Source organism: Anser cygnoides, chromosome 2, assembly GCF_040182565.1.
Source record: "Anser cygnoides isolate HZ-2024a breed goose chromosome 2, Taihu_goose_T2T_genome, whole genome shotgun sequence".
Taxonomy (NCBI): Eukaryota; Metazoa; Chordata; class Aves; order Anseriformes; family Anatidae; genus Anser; species Anser cygnoides.
In genome coordinates this window covers 67090061-67114116 of record NC_089874.1, presented here as the reverse complement: position 1 = coordinate 67114116, position 24056 = coordinate 67090061, and the positions used below count along the sequence as shown (strand labels likewise).

The 24056-nt window shown below is 40.8% G+C and overlaps 1 protein-coding gene across 5 annotated transcripts in view; it reads left to right on the top strand.

Annotated features, from left to right (window-relative positions):
• LOC106044342 (solute carrier family 12 member 7) overlaps positions 1–24056 on the top strand; it is a 78009-nt gene that overhangs the window by 6404 nt on the left and 47549 nt on the right. For 4 of the 5 annotated variants that reach the window (XM_066992284.1, XM_013194308.3, XM_066992283.1 and 1 more), the window contains 4 exons: positions 6820–6917; positions 9136–9258; positions 15585–15731; positions 16489–16543. In XM_066992284.1, the coding sequence (XP_066848385.1) occupies positions 6820–6917; positions 9136–9258; positions 15585–15731; positions 16489–16543 (423 nt within the window). Of the gene's footprint in view, positions 1–1897; positions 2088–6819; positions 6918–9135; positions 9259–15584; positions 15732–16488; positions 16544–24056 lie in introns of those variants that run through there. The other variant, XM_048075637.2, reaches the window with a different exon arrangement.

Below are 24056 nucleotides of genomic sequence, written 5' to 3'. Positions count from 1 at the left end.
TTGTGAGGATTTTTTCCCCTTTTACCCAACGTGGGTTCCATTGTTCAAAAATAGATTCTCCTAATTATTCTCCTAATAGATTCCCATAACCCTTTCCTGGTTTTTGTGGTGGTACTTGCATAATTGGGTAATACTTGTTTTCTTACTTTATTGTATTGGATGTACCAGTTAAATAAGGAGGATGTTTTGTGCATACTATAACATGTATAACTGCAGCTGTTTGTATGCCATGGCTTTGTGAATTGTCCAGATAGTAGTTAGCAGAATATTAATTATTTTATTTCTGTGGTTAGTATAGGTCATGCTATCAGGATTCTGTCTGCAGTAGCCTGCCCCCCTCCCCTTCTTACCCCTTCCCCCAGTGTATTATCTCTGGTCCTTAAATAACTTTGCTCTTGAATCATAGCTACAGGGAAACATAGTTTAATAATGTCCCTATCCTTTGAAAGTATTTATTTGCTTCCTAATTTGTCAACAGCTAGCATTCTTAATTAGCTCCTTTAATTAGCTCTATCCTTTAGGTCACTCACAGCAACGAAAAATAAGCACTATTCAAGCCTGTTTAGGGAATCGTTCTAGGAGCCTTTGGAAGATGACATTATTAGTGGCAACTGCTTTAAAAAACATTATTTATTATGAAAATATGTATCTGAACAAATTAAGATCTCACTCTTTCTGGAAGAAGAAAGGAAAAACTTACTCTCTTTCTTGCCTTCTAACAGGGGGACATGTTTGTGCCTTCTTACACTGAAAGCCTCTTCTTGCAAGCCTGCTTGCTTGAAGCGAGTAAAACCTTTTAGTAGATTATTTCTATCTTGAAGAATGGGAAGCTTACTTTCCTTGAAAATATAACAGGGCTTGGCTTTGTTACTTTAGAGCTGGCCTGATAGAAACGTACCAGGACAGAAACAATCGAATTGCTCGCTGCTATTGATTAGTCCTATCTCCCTCTGCTGGCAAGACTTATACAGTGCAAGTGCTCCTCAGTTCCACAAGCTGTTTTTTTTTTTTTTTTGGGGGGGGGGAGGGGGGCGGGGCGGGAAGAGGTGTAGGAGTCAAAACGAGGAGTGACAAGAGCCAGGCTTTTTGCAGTATCGCTCACTTAAAGCAGCTCTTGCAAGAGGAGCTTTAGGAAATGTTCCTGGAAGGAGCCTTCTGGCCTTTCCACAGGTGACCATTTTTTTTAGTGTAAAGTGTTAAGGTCACAGAGAAAATTAGATTTCAGTTTTGATGCGAAGATTAGACCACAGGAAATAGTCTGCTCTAAGCAATAACATCAGTTTAATAGAATTGAAATAGTTTGTATGAAGTTGCTTGAGGCTAGTGTAGAATGTGTAAAATAAGTTAATGCATAAACCAGAAAACAATGGTATATCTAATTTGAAAGAGAATTAACAACTTCTAAGCCAAGTCGTAAAGGGGACCCCTTTTTAACACAAGTATTTTGAAATTAAAAAGAGTGCTTGCAAAGTTACTAGGATTATATTTTCAAGTGTTTTATTTATCTGCTACATCTTAAGTACAATACTACAAGCTCTTCCTACATAAAATCATTGTTTAGCAACTATACTTGCCTAAGATCTGTTCGTATGTACTTGATGCATAAAACCAACTTTTTTGATACTACATAAATCTGTGGAATAGGTTACTACTATTTGTTGTTAGTGTGTACCAATCTTTTTAAAAGTATCTCAAGGTGAATTAATTTGATGTGAAGAAAACCTTAAGCAATAGCTATTATTAGGTAAAGAGAGAGGTTTTCATTAACTTGATCCTGTCCGTTTCACTAAGTACAGTGTTTATTCCTAACAGAAATCCTGCAGCTTAATTCTGGTCAGAGAGTTTGTGACTGTCATATAGTTTGGCTTTATCATGTGCCTGTTCACAGTGCATGAAACCTTAATGATTTGTTTCAGGATTAATCCCTTACTAGTAAGAAACAGGATTTGAGGTCTTAAGCAAAGCTGGGAAGACGTAACTGTCAGTTTGTTTCCATTCTTGATGCATGAAGAATCAGCAGAGAAGGGTGATTTGATTTACTTTAATTATGAATGAGCAAGATAATGAAGAAAGTGGGCAAAATCCAAGTGAGTCTATTTCTATCTACAGTATTGCGTTTTAATGACTATTTTACTTAAGTATCAGGTTCTATACTTATAGCTGTCCTATGAAGTGTTTACAAGGAGGTTAAGTACATCATGTTCTGCTTTTCAAGGAAGCTTAAATTGTACTAGGCATTGGTGGCAATAGTGCAAGAAATTAGTTGATTTATTAAAAATACTTAGGCACTTATTTTAAAAGTATCACTTGTAAATGAAGTAGATTGCACTGACTTCCTAAGCCCATCCAATGGAAAAAAAATAATAATTATGGTGGTCAAGATGTGTTCAAAGTTATTGATGTCTCTTCCTAATTTGAATTTAAGTAAGGCAATTGTTCTTTAAAAATTTGGGTTTACTTTAGCACTCTAGAGAATACTTCTATACATTTTTGGAGTAGGAGGGGTAAGAAATTAATTTAAGATTGTCTGAGTCCTTTTATTGCCTGCTAATTAAAAAAAAGACATATAGGAAGTAAATATACATTATGAAGAAGATGGAATTTATGCTTTTTGCCACAGGCAACATGACACTTAGATATTTAAGTGACTTTTTAAATTTTTTAACCTTAAAATATTTATTTACAATAGATGCTTTTTTCTGCTTTTACAGACAGCATCTTGTCTTCATGTTTTCATTTTATAGTGGTTTGTTCTTAATATGACCCAATACTAACTTCATGAAATGCCTACCATAGTTTTTATTAGAAAGATCACTATATCTTGCTAACCAGATCATACTTCAATGTACATGGGCTGTGATTAAGAGTTGCCATTTGAAAATGTAGTGTTTTTTTTTAAATGTACCTGTTGCTTAGTTTGTTAGAGAACTTATCAAGGCCAAGCTGATTTGTGGCTATATGGTTCAATTTAGATAGTTTTCAGAGAAGTGAGAAATATCTGTATTCTTTTGCCATTTAAAAAATAACCTGCTTTTTCAGATTAATGTTAATTTGTTACAGTATAACAGGAGACATAGATGCTTGCCAAATGGGCTTGTTTGGTCAAAATTTGCTTGAATACAAAGGCAAATAGGACCATTTCTTGAATGTGAACAGTGTGTGACAGGTATAGTGTGGAACAGTGAGGAACCAGTGAATCTGGAAAGGATTTAGGGGTCAGACTGGAATAGAATAGCATGATCTTGGTTTAATGCTGTGGTAAAGGGCATGATCCTTGCAGTAGAAAGGTGATTATTATACTTCTGTAAATAGCACAACTGAGATTGTAGAAGGCTGTATTTGATTTTTTAGAGTTTGTATTTTCTTATATATCTTAAAAACTGGAAAGGATGTTGCCACAAAAATGACTGAAGATTAGGAGAATGCTTTATGAGCTTAGTTGGTTTAGTTTTTCCAAAAGAAGTTTGAGAAACTTGATGAGTATTGTAACCTTCACAGATGGAAAATAAGGAGTGCAAGTGGTTAAATTCAGAAGGTATACTAGGAAGTTACAGATAGAAATTCGAAGATTCAAATATAGAAATAAGGAACAATTCTTTGAGATTTTTCCTCTAATTAAAAAACAATCATAACAGGAAAATATCTACCATTTTATTTTTATTTCAATTCTGAAAACGTGAGGGTCAAATCTCAGCATGTTTTGTCAAAGTTGTAGAGCCTAATGAAATTCTGTAACCTGTGGAAAGACAGGAAATAAGATTAGATGGTCTAATATTTTTGTCCTTAATCTCTTGAACAGGCATCTCAGTGCAAATTTAGGATCACTTAGATGACTGTTTGCCTTCTCAATTCCCAAGCTCTGGTCTGTCATTTTGCCTAAGACAAGATACCTGTGATACTTTTTTTAACGTTCCAACTCCTTTGAATTGTGGAGGAGGAGGGTGAGGGCAGAACTGTTACTGTCGTTCTATGATTTAGTTAGATTGGCATTAGTGCTAAAGAAGTGTTTGCTTACTCAGGCTGCTTATTCTTGTCTCTGTAGTGACAGCATAAGCACTTGTGTAGTGAACACACAAACTCAACTGGATTCAAAATTGCAGCAAAAAATGAAAATAAAAGCAAAATAGTTCTCTCTGAACTCTGTATTACTCCACCAACCCCTGCTGAATAGTTTACAGTTCTGTCTGTGTGAGGACCAGGATTGGGTAAGTTATAAGATGAGAGGGACACCTTTTTTGTGGCAAAGTGGTCTCTGCCTGTTTATGTTGATTGTAAATCTATACTGTTGAGCTCTGTCTTGTGCTGTGTAATATCGACTTGCTAGGATTTGTTTAGATATTTTTTATTGGTAATGTACCTTAAAGTATTCACCTATCAATGGTTGTGAGGGTCACTACTCTTCATGAAACTTTCGAGGAATGAGAATTTGAACAATGTGCTTCTTTGGCTTTATGACCAACACTTCGAATGCAGACTTATTTCAAATATAAGTTTTGTTTGGTGCATGGAAATGTTAATGAGAAATTATTTGATAACTTTGGCAGTTCTGAACTTTGGGCTAACACAACCCTAGGACAGTTTGTAATAACTTTTGTGGGTTACATTGCATCTGCAATTGGAAAACTGATAGATTGGTTTTGGGGCTGGGTTGTTATAATAGCTATAGTTGCTCTTCTCATTAATTGTACTAGAGAGGCTTGGGTAAAACTGCAAATCTGGATGTATTGTTTATTGTCTGGAACTTGGCCTATGGAAGCCAAGCAGTTGTAAGAGTAATGAACTGGAGAGAATAGTACTTTGCGGGTATGCAGTACTGAGGCGTTAATGAGGAGAAGAGATGATGCACGTGATGCAAAGATGAGAAGGAAGATGCATACGGATTTTTTGCATAGAGGGTTGTTTTATGAATATGGATCTGTGAGTTCTGATAATATGACAGTTGTGTGGAGGACAAAACCGTTCCTTAATGGCATGGCATCTGCTGGTGGTCACTGGAATTGGAAATCATTATCCATTTTTGAAACTCTGCAATCCTTTTTTTATAAAAAGGAAAAAAAAGGTGTGTATGGGAGGGCATGGACTATGGATCTATGGCCTTTCTGAATATTACCTCCCAAACTTGAGACATGTCTTCATCATTCTCTGTTTTCAGATATGCATCTTACATAAGAAAAACAGTGTAATGGAGCTGATAAAAGCCAATTTCTCTGACAATTATATAGTAAACTGGCACATTCCATCATGCTCTGTAAAAAGCAAACAAAAAACAACAAAACGCACACCACACAAAACAACCTTCCCCCCCCCCCCCCAACAACAACCAAATAACAAACCTACACACAAGCTTGATAGCTGGTCAGTGAAGAGGAGTGGGAATTATTCAGGTTGTAGGACTTGAAGCAGTTGGATCGGTGATAAGCTTATCAGCGATAAGCTTAAGTAGAGAAACAAAAAAATCATAATCTTAAGTAGAGAAACAGAAAATGGAAGCTGGACATTATGGTAGAACTCTAGATAAGAGCAGTAGATTGTGGATGAATCTTCACTGGACCATGGAATAAATTCTAGAGGCCTAATGGACAACAGCTATCTTTTGAATCTCTGTGTCTTGATACTAGTAAGTATTGTGATACCGTGAAGCTAAGGGAGCTATGAAGACTGGTTGACAACACTCCTGAATGATATTCTGTCTCATCTGCTTGAAGGACTGAGATCTGTTTTTCTCTTATTACAACCAGGATGGTATTTGAGGTGCCGAGACTGCCTTCTGGTGTCTATCTTAGTAATAACATTGTTCTGGGACTTTGGGGGGAGGGGGGGGGGGGAAGTGCCCTGGAAGGAGTAGAGAGTAGAGAACACATGGAAAAGAACAGTTTGTTCTTCAGCTCTTTTTTAATTATGTGGTGAAGAGACTGTGTAGGTGTTATTGCTGTAACTTGTAAATATAAGGCCAAAAACCACAAGCAAAGGACTTGAAGCTATTTGGGAATTCCAGTGTTGTGACAGTTACGAGCACATAATGCCTCTTGTATTGCATGGACTGGAAATTAGTGGAAGTGATGCTATATTTTTTTTTTAAAAAAGGTGTTTTAGAGCAGGGCAGGGGATCTACAGCTTTGTGAGATTGATATTTCAATAAGGAATAGAATAAGTATGGCATCTCATAGGAGAATCATAGATACAGATCCCAAGAATCCTAGATCCCCACAATTTTTGCAGCTTTTCTACAAAGAATTATTTTGTAGCTTTTTGCATAAATTCCTGCCTCAACACTGCAGAAGTGTTTGTTTTTTTTTAATGGAGTCCATAAAGTACGGAAAAGTTAGGCTAGCATAATATGCCCCCCACATCCCCCAAAGGTTTATGTCAAGTTCTATTAATGAGAGCTTTTAAGTAAACTAGAGAGGTGATAATATGTAGAAGTTTAAAAGACAAAATAGACTAACCTTTGTAGAGTGTTAATTTAAATTTTATTTCCTTAGATGTGGACGCAGTCTCTGCAACTGACTCAGACCTTCTTGAACTAACCCTTGGGAACCCCTTCATTTTTGGAAACCTAAGACTTCAAAAACAAAAAGGCAAACAAAAACAACAGCAAAAAAAAAGCTAATTATTTCTTTTTAAAACAATATAGCTACATCAAGTGATCTGTAGATTTTTCAGAATGGTGATTCCTTATCAAGATAGATAATTTGTAATTGTCCGCTTTTTGAAGCAGCAATTTGACTTTAGTTCCATTTGCTTTCTGGAATATTCTTAAAACAGTATCTTCTGAACATCCCTTTTATGCTAAAACCTTGTTGTTGTTTTGTTTTACAGCAGGGGATGGGATTGCCAGGGAAAGTAGTCCATTTATTAACAGTGCAGAGATGGACAGAGGAAATATGTATGAAGGAAAGAATATGGCACTCTTTGAGGTAAGTCTTTTTTATAAAATATTACAACAGAAAATTTATTTTACCTTCAATTCAGGTTGTGGTAATAAGATAGAAAACAAGGAAAACCCTCTCCTTTTTTCCTGAAATTTAGTGTAGTGGGGGAAAATCAGTGGGAAATTTAGTGGGAAAAACATTACATTTCAACAGGTTGGAATGCTGTAATCAAAAAAGCTCATTTTTTTCTAAATTCTAGTTTATATATGCAAAACCAGTAAATATTGGTATGCATTGCTGTGAAGAGAAGAAATGAGCCTTCTTGCATTTAAAATTGTTTGTCTAGGAATTAGAAGTTGTTGGTAGTTGCTGAAAGTTTTAATCTAGTGGTTTTAACAAAGCATTATCAAGTATTAAAAGAATCGGGAAATATATTATGTTGAACTGGGGAAAAAGACTATTTTTAAGGAAGCGAAGCTATAAGCTGTGATAGGCCATGACTTAAATATATTGTCCAGTTACAATGTATAGCATACCATAGCTATTTCTGCTTTCTAATATAAACATCTGATTTATAATGCAAGTTTAATGCCTGTTTAATTCACTGAGTAATTGCAATCATTTACAGGGCAAAAAAAAGTATATTGATATGGTACACTTAAGTGCTGTTTTCACGTTGAAATGGTACTTTCAGTAAGTTTAGCTTAAGTTTTACTCCAGCAGCATCCACTGGTCTTGCTTTGGTGCTTTGATTAAACAAGGTCTTTGTTACATTGCTTGCTCATCTTGCTGTTGTATTCAACCCACCATTCTTGTATTCCTCTTATGCTCCTTCCTTCTTTCTTCTAAATATCTTTGCACAGAAGACATGTTTCAGTTCCCTTCTTCTGTATGACCAGAATACTTGATTTTACTACTTTTCACTAAATCTTAGAGAAGATTGTGCTAAAAATCAAAGTGTTGTTAGTCATTAAATGTCTATTTGTCACTTACAGAATTTTTTAATAGTTTTTTGACAGAAACCATGATCGAGTTTAGTCACTGAATTTCTCTCCTTCAGACTCTTAACTCATTAATATCCTAAATTACCTATTGTTCAAATAAGCCGCTGTATTCCTCAGTGTTGATAAATTGTCCGTACCTGCTGCTTTTTCTTCATTGTCCCTAATCTACTTTGAATATGTGCTTGCATCAGTTATTTTTAATACTGCCTGATGTTAAATCCTCAGCTGATGGTATAAAGAAAACTATCTTTTGCATATCTCAGATTATGGATCATGCTGTTATAGTGTCTTCTTGAAAACATTCTAGTGACTTCATCACCATTGCTGATGCAGTGTTCAATCTTTTCATAGCATGTATTTTGTTGTGTGTTTCCTAGTCTCATGTTTTCAGCTGACTTGTTTGTAACATTTCGTACAAAAGTACAAAAAAGTTAACATTTGTTGACTGTGATTATTATGACTTAATGCCTTCAGGCAAAGATGCCTTAGTTCTTATATCTTACTGTTTGCCATCCTAATCTCGTCTACCTCTGTTTGATCTTGCATGCTTGATTTAATTTCATAGTTCTGTTTTCCTGGAATACTTTTATTATATGTGCTTCTTTGGGATTTTTATTTTTAGCATGCTTTGGTTTTGTAGCAGATATTTGGCTGAAGAAAGATGGGCTGACTTCTGTGTTAAGTAATACTACTTATGTTTAATTACATGTCATAAGAATATATGTGCCTATATTTTCAACAAATGCATGCTTTGGAAGTAGTATGCATGTTTTGAGATAAAAATCTGTAAGCCTACAACAGTAGGTTTGGGAACGATCCTTAAGAATTGTGGTTCCTGAGAGGTCTTCAAGTCTGAAGATACTTGGTGCTTGAGAGAATTATCAGAGGCAATTCTTTAGGTGTTTTTTCCAACATCCAGCTAGTGTCTAATGATGCTGCTAGTACAATCCCATAAACATTGTCCCTTATAATTTTTAGAATAATGGCCCTTCTCTAGATTTCCCTTATATTCCAGCTTTACAATCTGCATATTCTAAGATAGTTTGCTTTTTTTAAAAAAAAAAGGCAATATAGCCTTGTAGTGTTGACCTTCTAAAAAGATTTAGAACTTTTGTTGATTGACAAATGACTAGTATTTTGTCACGCTAGTTTCTGGATTTGAGTTAGTCAGGGCTAACCTGCTGAGTTTGTTTGAAGTAGTATCATAAAATCATGACTAAAACTTTTTAATAAACACAGTTGTCTTAAAATCCCAACAGGAGGAAATGGATAGCAATCCCATGGTGTCATCTCTTCTTAATAAACTAGCAAACTATACGAATCTGACTCAAGGTGTGGTGGAACATGAAGCAGATGAAGACACCAAGCGAAAAGAAGTCAAGGTATTTAAACGTCTGATAAGCTAGCCACAAAAAGAGGAATATTTTTCAAGGTTAAAAAAAAATAAATCAATGGATGCCTGAAAACAGGACACTTATAATACTGTACTTAAAATTGAAGTGTTCACAATATGACTCAATTTGTTGTTCTTGGAAGCATATTTTAGCAAGAACTTGCTGTAAAAGTCCTAGATGAAATGTGTAAAACTAGGACTCAAAGCAAGCACTGCAAGCATTGCAGTTTCCTCTTCCCTTCTTTTCTTCTTCCTTCCATCCTTATATGAACATAAGTATTTTTATCTACCTTTGGTGAGGATGCAATGTAATTTTTTTCTCCTTTGTTTGGTTTAATGATGCATTTTATTTTTTATCTCAGGTTGAAATTGAAGGAAAACTTGAAAACTCTGTTAATATGGCAGCAGTTTTGTTTTCTGAGTAGTTCTATATTTTCCATGTTCAGAGGAGGGAAGGGCTCTCTAACACATTTCTAAACATATTTGCTCAAAGATAACAGCTAAAATCTCTGAGGATTGTCTGCTGGACACCCAAAATCCCTATCTAGACCTCTAGGAAAGCAGTATATGCAACCTAGTCAATCTGCAATAAGATGTTAGATTGCTTCGAACCGTTCGCAGAGGGATCGGTTCAGAAGGAGAAAGGCTGGATCAAAAACATGCAGCTTGACAAATCACAAAATCTTCTATTTGACGAGAGATGATGAGGTGGAACTGGCAGGGCTTGGAGAATGAACCACAGAATGAAAACTCAGGGTAGATATAGGAAAAAGAGTACTGGAAATTATTTGCCTTTCAGTAGGAGTGGGTGTGCTGCTACTGATTATTTTGTCTTATTTTTTTTTATTCTGAGCTATGGAGGAAGAAGTAGAAGTGGATAAGAATGAATAGAATCATATAATTATAGAATCATTGAGTTGGAAAAGACCTCTAAGATCATCTGGTCCAACCATCCCCTTAGTACCGATGTCACCCACTAAACCATGTTCCTAAGCAACACATCCAATCTTTCCTTGAACATCCCCAGGGATGGTGACTCCCCACCTCCCTGGACAACCCGTTCCAATGCCTGACTACTCTTTCTGTGAAGAAATGTCTCCTAATTTCCAACCTGAACCTCCCCTGGTGCAACTTGAGGCCATTCCCTCTAGTCCTGTCTCTAGTTATCTGCAAGAAGAGGCTGACCCCCAGCTCCCCACACCTTCCTTTCAGGTAGTTGTAGAGAGCAATAAGGTCTCCCTTGAGCCTCCTCTTCTTCAGACTAAACAAGCCCAATTCCCTCAGCCACTCCTCATGGGACTTGTGCTCCAGACCCTTCACCAGCTTCATAGCCCTTCTCTGGACACGTTCCAGGACCTTGATGTCTTCCTTCTAGTGAGGGGCCCAAAACTGAACACAGTACTCGAGTTGTGGCCTCACCAGAGCAGAGTACAGGGGTACGATCACCTTCCTGGTCCTGCTGGCTACGCTATTCCTGATACAAAACAGGATGCTGTTGTCCTTCTTGGCCACCTGGGCACACGGCCGGCTCATGTTCAGGTGAGTGTCAACCAACATCCCCAGATCCTTTTCCTCTGCAGAGCTTTCCAGCCACTCTGCCCCAAGCCTGTAGTGCTGCGTGGGGTAGTTGTGGCCAAAGTGCAGGACCCGGCACTTAGATGTGTTGAACATGTCCCATTGGCCTCTGCCCATCGACCCATCCTGTCCAGGTCCCTCTGCAGGGCCTACCTACCCTCTGGAGGATCGACACTTCCCCCCAGCTTGGTGTCATCTGCAAACTTACTGAGGGCACACTCAATTCCCTCAACCAAATCATCAATAAAGATATTGAAGAGGGTGGGCCCCAACATCGACTCCTGAGGAACACGACCCGTGACTGGTGACCAGCTAGATTTCACTCCATTCACCACCACTCTCTGGGCCCAGCTGTCCAACCAGTTTTTAACCCAGCAAAGGGTGTACCTATCCACACCATGGGCTGCCAGCTTCTGCAGGAGAATACTGTGGGAGACGATGTCAAAGGCCGTGCTGTAGTCTAGGTAGACTACATCAACAGCCTTTCCCTCATCCACCAGGCAGGTCACCCGGTCATAGAGGGCAATGAGGTTGGTCAGGCAGGACTTGCCTTTCACGAACCTGTGCTGACTGGGCCTGATCCCTTGGTTGTCCCCCACATGCTGTGTGCATTCAAGATGACCTGTTCCATTGCCTTTCCTGGCACTGAGGTCAGGCTGATAGGCCTGTAGTTCCCCAGGTCCTCCTTACAACCCTTCTTATAGATGGGTGTCACATTAGCAAGTCTCCAGCCATCCAGGACCTCTCCAAATGGCCATGACTGCTGATAGATGATGGAAAGCAGCTTGGCAATTACATTTGCCAACTCCTTCAGCACCCTCGGGTGCATTCGATCAGAGCCCATAGATTTGTGGGTGTCTAGCTTGTCTAAACTCTAACTGAATCCTCTTCAACCAGGGGAAAGTCTTCCTCTCTCCATGTTTTCTCTCTTTTCCAGTCTTTGTAGTGTGTGGGAGCTAGACTTAGCAGTGTAGACTGAAGCAAAGGCGGCATTCAGTAACTCTGCCTTCTCTATATCTGCTGTCACTAAGTCACCCACCTCATTTAGCAGTACACCCACATTTTCCTTAGTCTCTTGCTGCTGATGTATTTGAAGAAGTCCTTCTTGTTGTCCTTGATGTCTTTTGCTAAATTTAATTCTAACCAGCCCTTGGCCTTCCCAATTGTACCTCTGGCAATGTTCTTATATTCCACCCAAGTGGTCTGTCCATTCCTCCACATCATGTATGCTTTCTTCTTCTGTTTAAGTTTTCCCAAGAGCTCCTTACCCATCCACGCAGGTCTCCTGCCCCCCTTGCTCAACTTCTTTCTTGTAAGGAATCACTGATCTTGAGCTTGGAGGAAGTGGTGTTTGAACATCTGCCAACTTCCTCAGCACCCTCAGGTGGATCCCATCTGGTCCCATGGACTTCTGACAGTCCTGGTGGAGCAACAGGTCTCTGTTTCCACCTGAACTGCAGGGGGTTTCTTCTGCTCCCTGTCCCAAGCTTCCAGTTCAGGACGCTCTTGAGTACCCTGACTGGTAAAGACAGATGTAAAGAACGCATTAAGAACCTCAGCCCTTTCCTTATCCTCATCAGTCATGTCCCTCCCCCCCTCTTCCCCCTCCGCATCCAGCAAAGGATGGAGATTCTCCTTGGCTCTCCTCTTTCTGTTAATATAAAAACCTTTTTTGTTATCCTTAACCATAGTGGCCAGGCTGAGCTTGTGCTGGGCTTTAGCCTTTCTGAATTTTTTTCTCTGCATATGCTGGCAACTTTCTTCTACTCTCCCTGAGCTGCCTGTCCCTTCTTCCACTGGACACAAACTCTTTTTCTCCCAGACACTCAGTAAAAGTTCCCTGTTAAGCCAAGCCAGTCATCTTCCCCGCCAGCTCATCTTATGGCACAGAGGGAACAGCCTGATCTTGTACCTTGAAGACTTCCTTCTTGAGGGCCATCCATCCTTCCTGGACCCCTTTGCACTTCAGGACTGACTCCTGAGGGACCCTCCCTATCAGTGTCCTGGACAATTCAAAGTCTGCCCTCCGGAAGTCCAAGGTAGAAGTTTTATTGACATATGCTGCCCCCCCCACCAGCTTCACTAATAATAGACCATTGCATGGTGGCTCTGCCCAAGACAGCTCCCAACCACCACACCTCCCACCAGTCCTTCTGTGTGAACAGCAGGTCTAGTGGGACACCCCCCTGGTAGGCTCACTAACCAGCTGAGTCAGGAAGCTATCTTCCACACACTCCAGGAGCCTCCTAGACTGCTTCCTCAGGGCTGTATTGTATTTCCAGCATATGTCTGGGAAGTTGAAGTCCCCTGTGAGAATAAAAGCTGGTGATTGCTTGACTTCTACCAGCTGCTTGTAGAATGCCTCATCCGTCTCCTCATTCTGGTTTGGTGGTCTATAACAGACCCCCAGCAGGATGTTTGCCTTGTTGGCCTTCCCACTGATCCTAACCCATAGGGACTGTACCTTATCATTCCCAACTCTGAGCTCTACAACATCGAAAACAACATCGAAACACTCTCTAATATAAACATGCCATTGCCCCTCCTTTGTTGCCTGTCCCTTTTGAAGAGCTTATGGCCACCCATCATGGCGCTGCAGTCACGGGAGTGGTCCCACGAGGTCATAGTTTGCCTGCTGCACGATGGCTTCCAGCTCCTCCTGTTTGTTGCCCATGCTGCATGCATTGGTGTAAATGCACTTCAGTTGCACCACCGCTCCAACCCCCAGCCCCAGCATTGCTACCCCAGACTCACTTCTCTCGAGCCTCATTTCTTCCTTGTCCCCCTTTGTACCTAGTTTAAAGGCCTCTCAATGAGCCTTGCCAACTCCTGGGCTAGGATCCATTTCCCCTTTTGAGACAGGTGGGACCCATCAGCAGCCATCAGGCCAGGTGCCAAGTAAACCTTTCCACAATCAAAAAATACATAAATTCTTGCAATGGCCAGCCTCTCAGCCATGTATTTATCAGCTGGCCTTTCCAGGTCCTCTCAGTATGCCTCCCTGCCACTGAAGTCATAGAGGAATACACTGAAGGAATAGAAGGAAATTAGCACATTGCAGAAGACATCAGAAGGTGTTTGAAAATAAGGCTGTACCTGGAACTTCTTTGACTGGAGGAGAGTTTCATAGTATGATGCCTGAATATTTGCACTAGAACGGTTTGCATTAAGACTTGACAGGTACAGGAATTTGATACTGGAATAGTGAGCAATGGCATGGAATAAAGTCCAGCTTTAGCTTTTTGCTGTTCTTCATTTGTCTGTTTTTGTTTCTTCTGCATTTTTCTTTTCATTTGAAGGTGTAGTTAGACATATGAGAACCAATACTGATAATTCACGCTGTTCTTAGTGTGATCCTAGTCCTCCAGCCCACTGCTGCAGTTTTGTTAATGCAGCACAGTGTTAGTCCGTCTGGAAGTGACTGGCCAAATGAACAGTGTACTTACTTGTATTCCACCAAATAGTGGCTTGAAAGTGTGATTTGTACGTGTGGTGGTTTTTTATTTTTTTCTTCTACTTTAGTGCTTGAAATTACATGATAATTAAGTAGTAGCCTGGCAGAGCAGCATAATATGGAATTGGAGCAGCTCTCCTATGAGGAGAGGCAGTGAGCGTTGGAAGTGTTCAGCTTGGAGAAGAGGAAGCTTAGGAGGGATCTCATCAACATATATAAAAACCTGAAGGGAGGACGCAATGAAGATAGAGCCATGCTATTTTCAGTGGTGTTCAGTGCCAGGACAGGAGGCAGTGGTCACAAACTAGGACACGAGGTTCTATCTAAACATCAAGAAGCACTTCGTTACTGTGCAGGTCTCCCAGAGTGGTTGTGGGGTGTCCCTCTTGGCAGATCCTGAAAAGCTGTCTATAAAAGCTGTCTGTATGTGGTCCTGGGCAACCTGTCTTAGGTGGCGTTTGACCAGAGGTCCCTTTCAACATTAACAATTCTATAATTCCATGATAATTGAGATAGTAACACTGATGTTGCACATAGACATTAACTTTTTAAAATCATATTGGTTATAGTCTGAGTGACATTGTGTCCTTTTAAGTACTTGGAAACTTAGTGCAACGCTTGCTTGCTAATCTGAATTGACTGCTTTTATCACAGCCTGAGATTTGATTTAAGACTAACTTCTTTATCTGGAGACCTACTGTGTACTGCTTCAAAGTTGAGTACTTCAACAGAAAAGGCCTGACTTCAACAAAGTGTCTATGTAACAGCAGTTCTTACAACTCTTGCAAAAATAAAATGTAGTCAGGTCTGTATTTCTTCTGGTCTTGTTATATCATCTTCTCTCGTATTTTTTTTTTGCTGTTTTCAACTTACAAAAAATAAAAACGTCTAAAATTTTGTGGGCTAGATGCAGGCCAATTAGTGATCAACTTTTTACTGAGTATATTCAGTATTTTGATAATGCCAGTAAATTCTCTCACCAGTAGCCTGTAACTGGTATTTTAGAAGAAGTTGTGTGACATTTTGTAACCAAGAGATAGAGAAGATTTATGAAGATTTCATCCTAATTCCTAAGGAAAAGTAGGTTTTGCTATCACAAATAATTCTGTCTTTTCAGGAATCTTTCTGAACAACTAATATGTGAATGTTTGTGAAGCTGGAAATTCTGAAGCTACCACTCAATCGTATTTGGTGTTTGTTCATGGAGTACTTGTGTTAAGTGTTTGAAGGAGAAAGTACTTATGGACTTTGTTTAGTGCAAAGGGATTTATGGTCTATGTTTCCAGGTTCCACGAATGGGCACTTTTATTGGTGTGTACCTGCCCTGCTTGCAAAACATCTTAGGAGTCATTCTGTTCCTACGTTTGACATGGATTGTAGGAACAGCTGGAGTTCTCGAGTCTTTCATCATCGTGTTCATGTGTTGTGCCTGTGTAAGCTAAACTTTTTTCTTTATTATTAGTTTACTTACTCTGTTACCAGAACGCTGCTGCCTTCTTGTGTATAAATAAGTAGAGCAAGATTTCTCTATAAAAGTTAAATATCTCTGTGAAATTTAAATATCAGTGCAATTGAGAGATATGGAATGGGTTGAGATGACAATATCTTCTATTATATTTAAATATATGCACTGAATGTCACATCATTTCAGCCTGTATGGGGTTTTCTCTGAGCCAAACACAGTAAGTTTTAGCTTGAGGTATTTTATGAATTTTTATTGAATCAGCTTTTAGCAAACATTTAATGATATATATTGAGTCCTGAACGGTTTCATTTTTCACTACTTCAGAACAACTGAAACATAAACTACTAGTATCATGTTCATAAATTCATTTTGTGGGATGTAAAACCACTAGTAGATGATATTGTCGTAGCAATGATCCTTGACCAGTTGGTTAATGCTATTTAATTGGAATGAAAACATCTCTTATTTTAAGTACATTCAGTGGGCTGTACTCTTCCAATCTATCTGAAGGCTGTCTGAAGCATCTAAATCTTCTACTGGAAGATTTAGTTAATTTAGTACTCAATTTACATGGAAATCCCTAACCAAAGATGTGACTGCTTTTGGTTGTTGTAACATTTTATTAAAAAATAAATACATTCTTAATTACACTTAGATCATTTTGTCTTGTCCTGTCTTCCAAAAACTTTCAATTTAAAAATTTTTCTTTATTTCATTATCCACAGACTATGCTAACTGCAATTTCAATGAGTGCAATAGCAACAAATGGTGTCGTTCCAGGTAATCAACAGTTTTATCTTAAATAATGAATGGTCAGATGATGAGTGGTCAAAGCTGGAATGAGAAGTAATGTTTGGAGTTTTATGTCAAGTGTCTATTTTCTTGTAATGATTTATATGACTTAAGGCGAGATGGAATTTTTGTCATCAATTATTAGATTGTTTGAATAAAAGACAAGATATAATTTGAGCTAAAGGAGATTTGTATAAAGGTAAAGCAGATCTCTTTAAAAATAAGGCTTCTCTCTTTTTTTTTGGCCTGAAGTTGCACAGATTACTTGATTACTTTTCTAAATGATTAATTTTCTGTATATTGGAACTAGTTATATTGTTTTCTGCAAGCATAGCAGCCTAACAGCCAGTCTGCTGGCAGAAATCTTTCTAGGCATTCTGGGTTACGATCGTCACCTTTAACCTTTTCAGGATCAATTTAATAGACAAACTTGTTCCTCTTCAATTATGAAAAGACATTTAGACACAAAGTTAGCTAGCTTTTATAGCTCTTCTAATCCTTCTCAGTTATCGACATGTCTGAATACTGGTATTTCCAATTAACATTATGAACTCTAAACAGTATACGTAACAATTATGTTTTAAGCTTTATATACATATTTTAAATAAATTAATCCTCACTTGCAGAGGTTCTCTGGTTTAGTAAGGGGTTCCAGAACTGATGAATAAATTGTTGGGTAAAATTAAACACTACAATTTGTGCAGAATCTAGAATAATTGTATTTCTCAGATGCACTATAGTATGTAAAATATAAATACAGTAAGTTTTTTTTAAAGGACTTATGTTTTATGATGTAGTTATCCTAATTACCTTCCAGGTAAGTAAAATCTTCTGCCCTTTCCCATGTATTTTTAAACTTTATTGAAAAGATTGTTTCATTTCTGAGTGTTCGTAGTTCTTACACTAGCCTTGTCTTCATTTCTGTTTTTTTCTCTTCATTTTCAGTGATTTTGTTGGTTTGTAAATCAAAAAGCAAAATTTTTATTAGCAATGCATCTATCTCAACATCTGTATCAGTGCATACATAACTGAAAATTAATGTATTGTTCACTTCTGGGGGGAGGAGGAGAAAGGTTTGTTTTTGGTGAACATCGTTAATATTCAGCTTCCTCTTTCCTTCCCTTTGGAAGAGCTCTAACTCTGGAAAAAAGTATCTTGCTTCATTCAAGGATAGTCTGAAGTATATTGTAGGCTTGATTAGATAGTTGCCACACTATCCCTTCTGGTTTTATTGAGCATTAATTGGTAAATTAACTTATGAACTTCCAATGTTATTCTCCAGTGGTTGTACCAGACTTCCAGTAATCTTGCTTCATTGGTAAATGTTTTAGAATACAAAATCTTAGGTGGTAAGGAACCTTGCTTTAAAAACATTATGGATGGAAATGTTTAAAAACTGTAAACAAAGAATCTGCTTTTTTGAATGAATTAATTCTCCATCTTATGTTTTGTTTTAAAATGTTATCTGCCATGAAGAAGTACTGCTATTCCCACTGGGCATTTTCATTTCTCTATTTGTTTTTTTTTGGGATACCAGTCTTGCTTCCCTAAATGTATGCATTTTTAGCAAAACTTCTCATTGGATTCTGATGTAAAGAAGTAATTTCTCCTCATAAGGAGAAATTTGATTAAAATACAGGGTTGTTTGTAACTTTTTTCCTAAGCTTGTCTGAGTGTTCACCAAAAACTTGATGCTAGGATGACATCTACTATATCAGAGGAGAGACCTTTTACAAACGTTTTCTAAGGTTAATAGATTTAGGCCTCCACTTCTAGCATCTTGCTGGTTATTAACAAGCCTAAGATAATAGTTATCTGTATAGGTACACTCCCTCCTTAGGGAAAGAATGGAAACTGGGGCTAACGGAAGGAAGCAGGAATGAGGTATGTCAGCAATGAATTTCAAGAGCTTAGTTGCATAAACCTTTTTTAAAGTGTCCTGTCAACTTTTACCATTTTTTCCTAATTCTTTGAAGCTTGAGGGTTTTTTTTTTTGGCTGGTTGTTTTTTAAGAGATATCTTGCAGGTAAAGAATTGTTTAATATTGCAAATCAATATGCTGCTTTGCAAATGTTTTTTCCTTATTACTGTCAGTGGGCAGGGACATCTCCCACAAGACCAGGTTGCTCAAAGCCCTGTCCAATGTGGCCTTAAACAATTCCAGGGATGGGGCATCCACAATTTCTCTGGATAACCTGTGCCACTGCCTCACCACCTTCATAGTGAAGAATTCCTAGTATCTAATCTAAAACTACCCTCTTTTAGTTTAAAACCATTACTCCTTGTCCTATCGCTACGATCCCTGATAAAGAGTCTTTCCCTGTCTTCTTGTAGGCCCCTTTTAAGTACTGGAAGGCTGCTGTAAGTTCTCCCCAGACCTGTCAGACTGGAGAACAGTCTAAACAACCCCAACTCCCTCAGCCTGATTTCATAGCAGAAGGGCTCCAGAGGTCCATGTCCTTCCTATGTTGGGCCCCCAGAGCTGAACTCAGTACTCTAGGTGGGGTCTCACAGGAATCACAGAATTGTAGAGCAGAGTAGAGAGGACAAATCACCTCCCTCAACCTGCTGGTCATGTTAGTCTTCATGCAGCCTAGCCATATGGTTGGCTTTCTGGGCTGTAAGTACACAAAGCCAGCTCAACCAACACCACAAATCCTTCTCCTCAGAGCTGCTCTCAATACTTTCTCCACCAAGCCTGTATTTGTGCATGGGATTGCCCTGACTCAGGTGCAGGTCCTTGCACTTGGTCTTGGTGAACTTCACAACGTTCATGGGGGCCACCTGTCAAACCTAGTTTCATCTGGATGGCATCTCTTTCTTCCAGTATGGCAACCACACCACACAGCTTGGTGTCATCTGCAAACTTGCTGAGGGTACGCACAATCCCACTGTCCATGTCACTGACAAAGATGTTAAATGGTACTGGTGCCAGTACTGATCCATGAGGAACACGATCATAAAATAGAATCGTAGAATGGCTTGGGTCAGAAGGGACCTTTTAAAGATCATCTACTTCCAACCCTCCTGACATGGGCAGGCAGACCTCCCACTAGACCAGGTTGCTCAAAGCCCCATCTAACCTGGCACTGAACACTTCCAGGGATGGGGCATCCACAACTTCTCTGGGCAACCTGTTCCAGTGCCTCACCATCCTCTTAGTGAAGAATTTCTCCTTAATATCTAAACCTCTCATCTTTTAGTTTAAAACCATTCCTCCCTGTTCTATCATTATCTGCCTGAGTAAAAAGTTCATGTAACCTTTTTTATAAGCTCCATTTACCTATTGAAAGGCTGCAATGAGGTCTCCCTGGAGTCTTCTCTTCTCCAGGCTGAACATCCCCACCTCACTCAACCTTTGTCTGTAGGGGAGGTACTCCAACCTTCTGATCAACTTTGTAGCCCTCCTCTGGACCCACTGTAACAGACATATGACTTTTTTGGGCTGGGGGCCCTAGACCTGGTTGCAGTACTCCAAGTGGGGCCTCACAACGGCAGAGTAGAGGGGGACAATCCCCCCCCCCAGTCTGCTGGCCACTCCTCTTTAGATGCAGCCCAGGATGCAGTTGGTCGCCTGGGCTGCGAGTGCATACTGCTGGCTCATGCCAAGCATTTTGTCCACCAGAACCCCAAAGTATGTCTCTGTAGGGCTGCTCTCAATGAGTTCTTCACCCAGTCTGTACTCCTGTCTGGGATTGCCCCAACGCAGGTGCAGCACCTTGCACTTGGACTTGTTGAACCTCATTAGTTTCACATGTGCCCACTTCTCAAGCTCGTCAGGTCCATTTGAATGGCATCCCTTCCTCCTGTTGTATCAACTATGGCTCAGCTTGGTGTCATCTGCAAACTTGCTGAGGGTGCACTTGATCCCACTGTCTGTGTCATTGATAAGGATATTAACCAGTACCAGTCCCAAGACAGACCCCAGAGGGACAGCATTTCATTGCCGGCCTCCACCTGGAAATAGAGCCATTGACCACTACTCTCTGGGTGTGGCCATCGAGTCAATTCCTTACCCACTGAATGGTCTACCCTTCAAATCCATCTTTCTCCAATTTGGAGATCAGGATGTCATGTGTTGAAGGCCTTACATAAGTCCAGGTAGATGATGTGGGTTGGTCTTCCCTTGTCAGCTGATACAGTCACTCCTTCACAGAAGGCACCAGATTGGTCAGGTACAATTTGCCCTTGGTGAAGCCATGCTGGCTGTCTCAGATCACCACCTTGTCTTGGATGTGCCTTGACGCTGTTTCCAGCAGGATCTGCTTCATGATCTTGCTAGGCACAGAGGTGGGGCTCACTGGTCTGTAATTCCACAGGTCCTCCTTCTGAACCTTTATAAAAATGGGAGTGATGATTCTTTTTTTTCCAGTCACCGGGGACTTTGCCTGACTGCCAGGACTTTTCAAATATGTTGGAGAGTGGCCTGACAACTATATCAGCCAATTCCCTCAGGATCCTGGGAGGCATGTCATTGGACCCCATGGACTTAAATCTGTTCAGTTTTATCAGGTGGTCTTGAACCTGCGCTTTGCTTATGGTGGGAGGGACTTTGCTCACATAGCCATTGTCTAGAGATTCAGGATTCAAGAGATGTGGGAAGCCTGACTGGCAGTTAAGACTGAGGTACTCAACAGCTTCTTTGTCTCAGCCTTCTCCATGTTTGTTGTTACTAGTTCTCCCTTCTCATTTGTCAAGAGGTGGTACATTCTTCATGGCCTTTCTTTTCTGACTAATGTACCTATGGAATCCCTTCTTGTTTTAATTTGTATCCCTTGCCAAGCCCTGTTGTGCTTGGGGTTTCCTGATCCCATCTCTGCACATCTGGACAGCATCGCTGTACTCTTCTTAAGCCACATGTACCTGCTTCCACTGCCTGTGCAATTCCTTTTTGCACCTCAGTTTGACTAGCAGGTAAACTTTTTTTTAATTAAAACTTCAGCTTTTATTTCAAACACTTGCACAAATACTGTTTGACATAGGAAACAGATGCTAAATTGAGAACTTGCAAAGATGTATACACAGATGATGTATACACAGAGGAGTTCTACAGGTGGCTGGCAAAAGTTGCAAAATCGCCAGCACTTGTTCTCGTGGGGGATTTCAAATTCACAGACATATGCTGGAAATACAATACAGCTCAGAGGAAGCAGTTTAGGAGATTTCTGGAGAGTGTGGAAAATAGTTTCCTGACGCAGCTGGTTAGAGAGCCTACCAGGGGAGGTGCCCCGCTGGGCCTTCTGTTCACAAACAGGGAAGGACTGGTGGGAGATGTGGTGGTCGGGAGCCGTTTTGGGCAGAGTGACCATGAAATGGTAGAGTTCTCTATTCTTGGCAAAGTCAGGAGGGGGGTTCAGTTAAGCTGCTGTCTTGGACTTCCAGAGGGCAGACTTTGAGCTGTTCAGGACACTGGTTGGGAGAGTCCCTTGGGAGGCAGTTCTGAAGGGCGGAGGAGACCAGGAAGGCTGGGCACTCCTCAGGAAAGAAATCTTAATGGCTCAGGAGTGGTCTGTCCCTATGTGCCCAAAGACAAGCTGGTGCGGAAGAACACTGGCCTGGCTGTACGGAGGGTTGTGGCTAGAGCTTAGGGAAAAAAAAAAGAGTTTATGCCCTTTGGAAAAGAGGGCGGGCCACTCAGGAGGACTATAAGGATGTTGTAAAGCTGTGCAGGGACAAAATTAGAAAGGCCAAAGCTCATCTGGAGCTCAGTCTGGCTACTGCTGTTAAAGATAACAGAAAATGTTTTTATGAATACATTAACACAAAAAGGAGGACTGAGGAGAATCTCCATCCTTTACTGGATGCAGGGAGAAACTTAGTGACGAGAGATGAGGAAAAGGGTGAGGTGCTTAATGCCTTCTTTGCCTCAGTCTTTAGCTGCAAGACCAGTTGTTGTCGGGATACCTAGTACCCTGAGCTGGTGGAAGGGGATGGGGAGCAGAACGTGGCCCTCACAATCCATGAGGAAATGGTTGGCGACCTGCTACAGCACTTAGATGTACGCAAGTCAATGGGGCCGGATGGGATCCACCCGAGGGTACTGAGAGAACGGGCGGAAGAACTGGCCAAGCTGCTTTCCATCATTTATCGGCAGTCCTGGCTATCAGGGGAGGTCCCAGTTGACTGGCGGCTAGCAAACGTAACACCCATCTACAAGAAGGGTCAGAGGGTAGACCCAGGGAACTATGGGCCTGTTAGTTTGACGTCAGTGCCAGGGAAGCTCATGGAGCAGACTATCTTGAGTGTCATCATGTGGCACTTGCAGGACAACCAGGTGATCAGCCCTAGTCAGCATGGGTTTATGAAAGGCAGGTCCTCCTTGACGAACCTGATCTCCTATGACAAAGTGACATGCTTAGTGGATGAGGGAAAGGCTGTGGATGTGGTCTACCTTGACTGGCTGCTCGTGTTTTGGGCTGGCATACGCTTTGTTGGGTTAAAAACCGCCTGGATAGCTGGCCCCAAAGAGTCGTGGTGAAAGGAGTTAAATCCAGTTGGAGGCCGGTCACTAGTGGAGTCCCCCAGGGCTCAGTACTAGGGCCAGTTCTCTTTAATATCTTCATTGATGACCTGGGTGAGGGGATCAAGTACACCCTCAGTAAGTTTGCAGACAACACCAAGTTAGGTGCGTGTGTCGATCTGCTCGAGGGTAGGAAGGCTTTGCAGGAGGATCTGGATAGGCTGGACCGATGGGCTGAGGCCAACTGTATGAAGTTCAACAAGGCCAAGTGCCGGGTCCTGCACCTGGGGCGCAACGACCCCAAGCAGCGCTACAGGCTGGGAGATGAGTGGTTGGAAAGCTGCCTGGCAGAGAAGGACCTGGGAGTACTGGTTGATAGTCAGATAAATATGAGCCAGCAGTGTGCCCAGGTGGCCAAGAAGGCCAACAGCATCCTGGCTGGGATCAGAAACAGTGTGGCCAGCAGGACTAGGGAAGTGATTTTTCCCCTGTACTCGGCTCTGGTGAGGCCGCACCTCGAGTACTGTGTTCAGTTTTGGGCCCCTCACTGCAAGAAGGACATCGAGGTGCTCGAGAGAGTCCAGAGAAGGGCAATGAAGCTGGTGAGGGGTCTGGAGAACAAGTCTTACGAGGAGCAGCTGAGGGAGCTGGGGTTGTTCAGCCTGGAGAAGAGGAGGCTCAGGGGCAAACTTATTGCTCTCTATAGGTACCTTAAAGGAGGCTGTAGAGAGGTGGGGATTGGTCTATTCTCCCACGTGCCTGGTGACAGGACGAGGGGGAATGGGCTAGAGTTGTGCCAGGGGAGGTTTAGGTTGGATGTTAGGAAGAACTTCTTTACTGAAAGGGTTGTTAGGCATTGGAATGGGCTGCCCAGGGAAGTGGTTGAGTCACCACCTGGAGGTCTTTAAAAAGACGTTTAGATGTAGAGCTTAGTGATATGGTTTAGTGGAGGACTTATTAGCGTTAGGTCAGAGGTTGGACTAGGTGATCTTAGTGGTCTTTTCCAACATAAATGATTCTGTGATTCTGAGTGCGTATTGC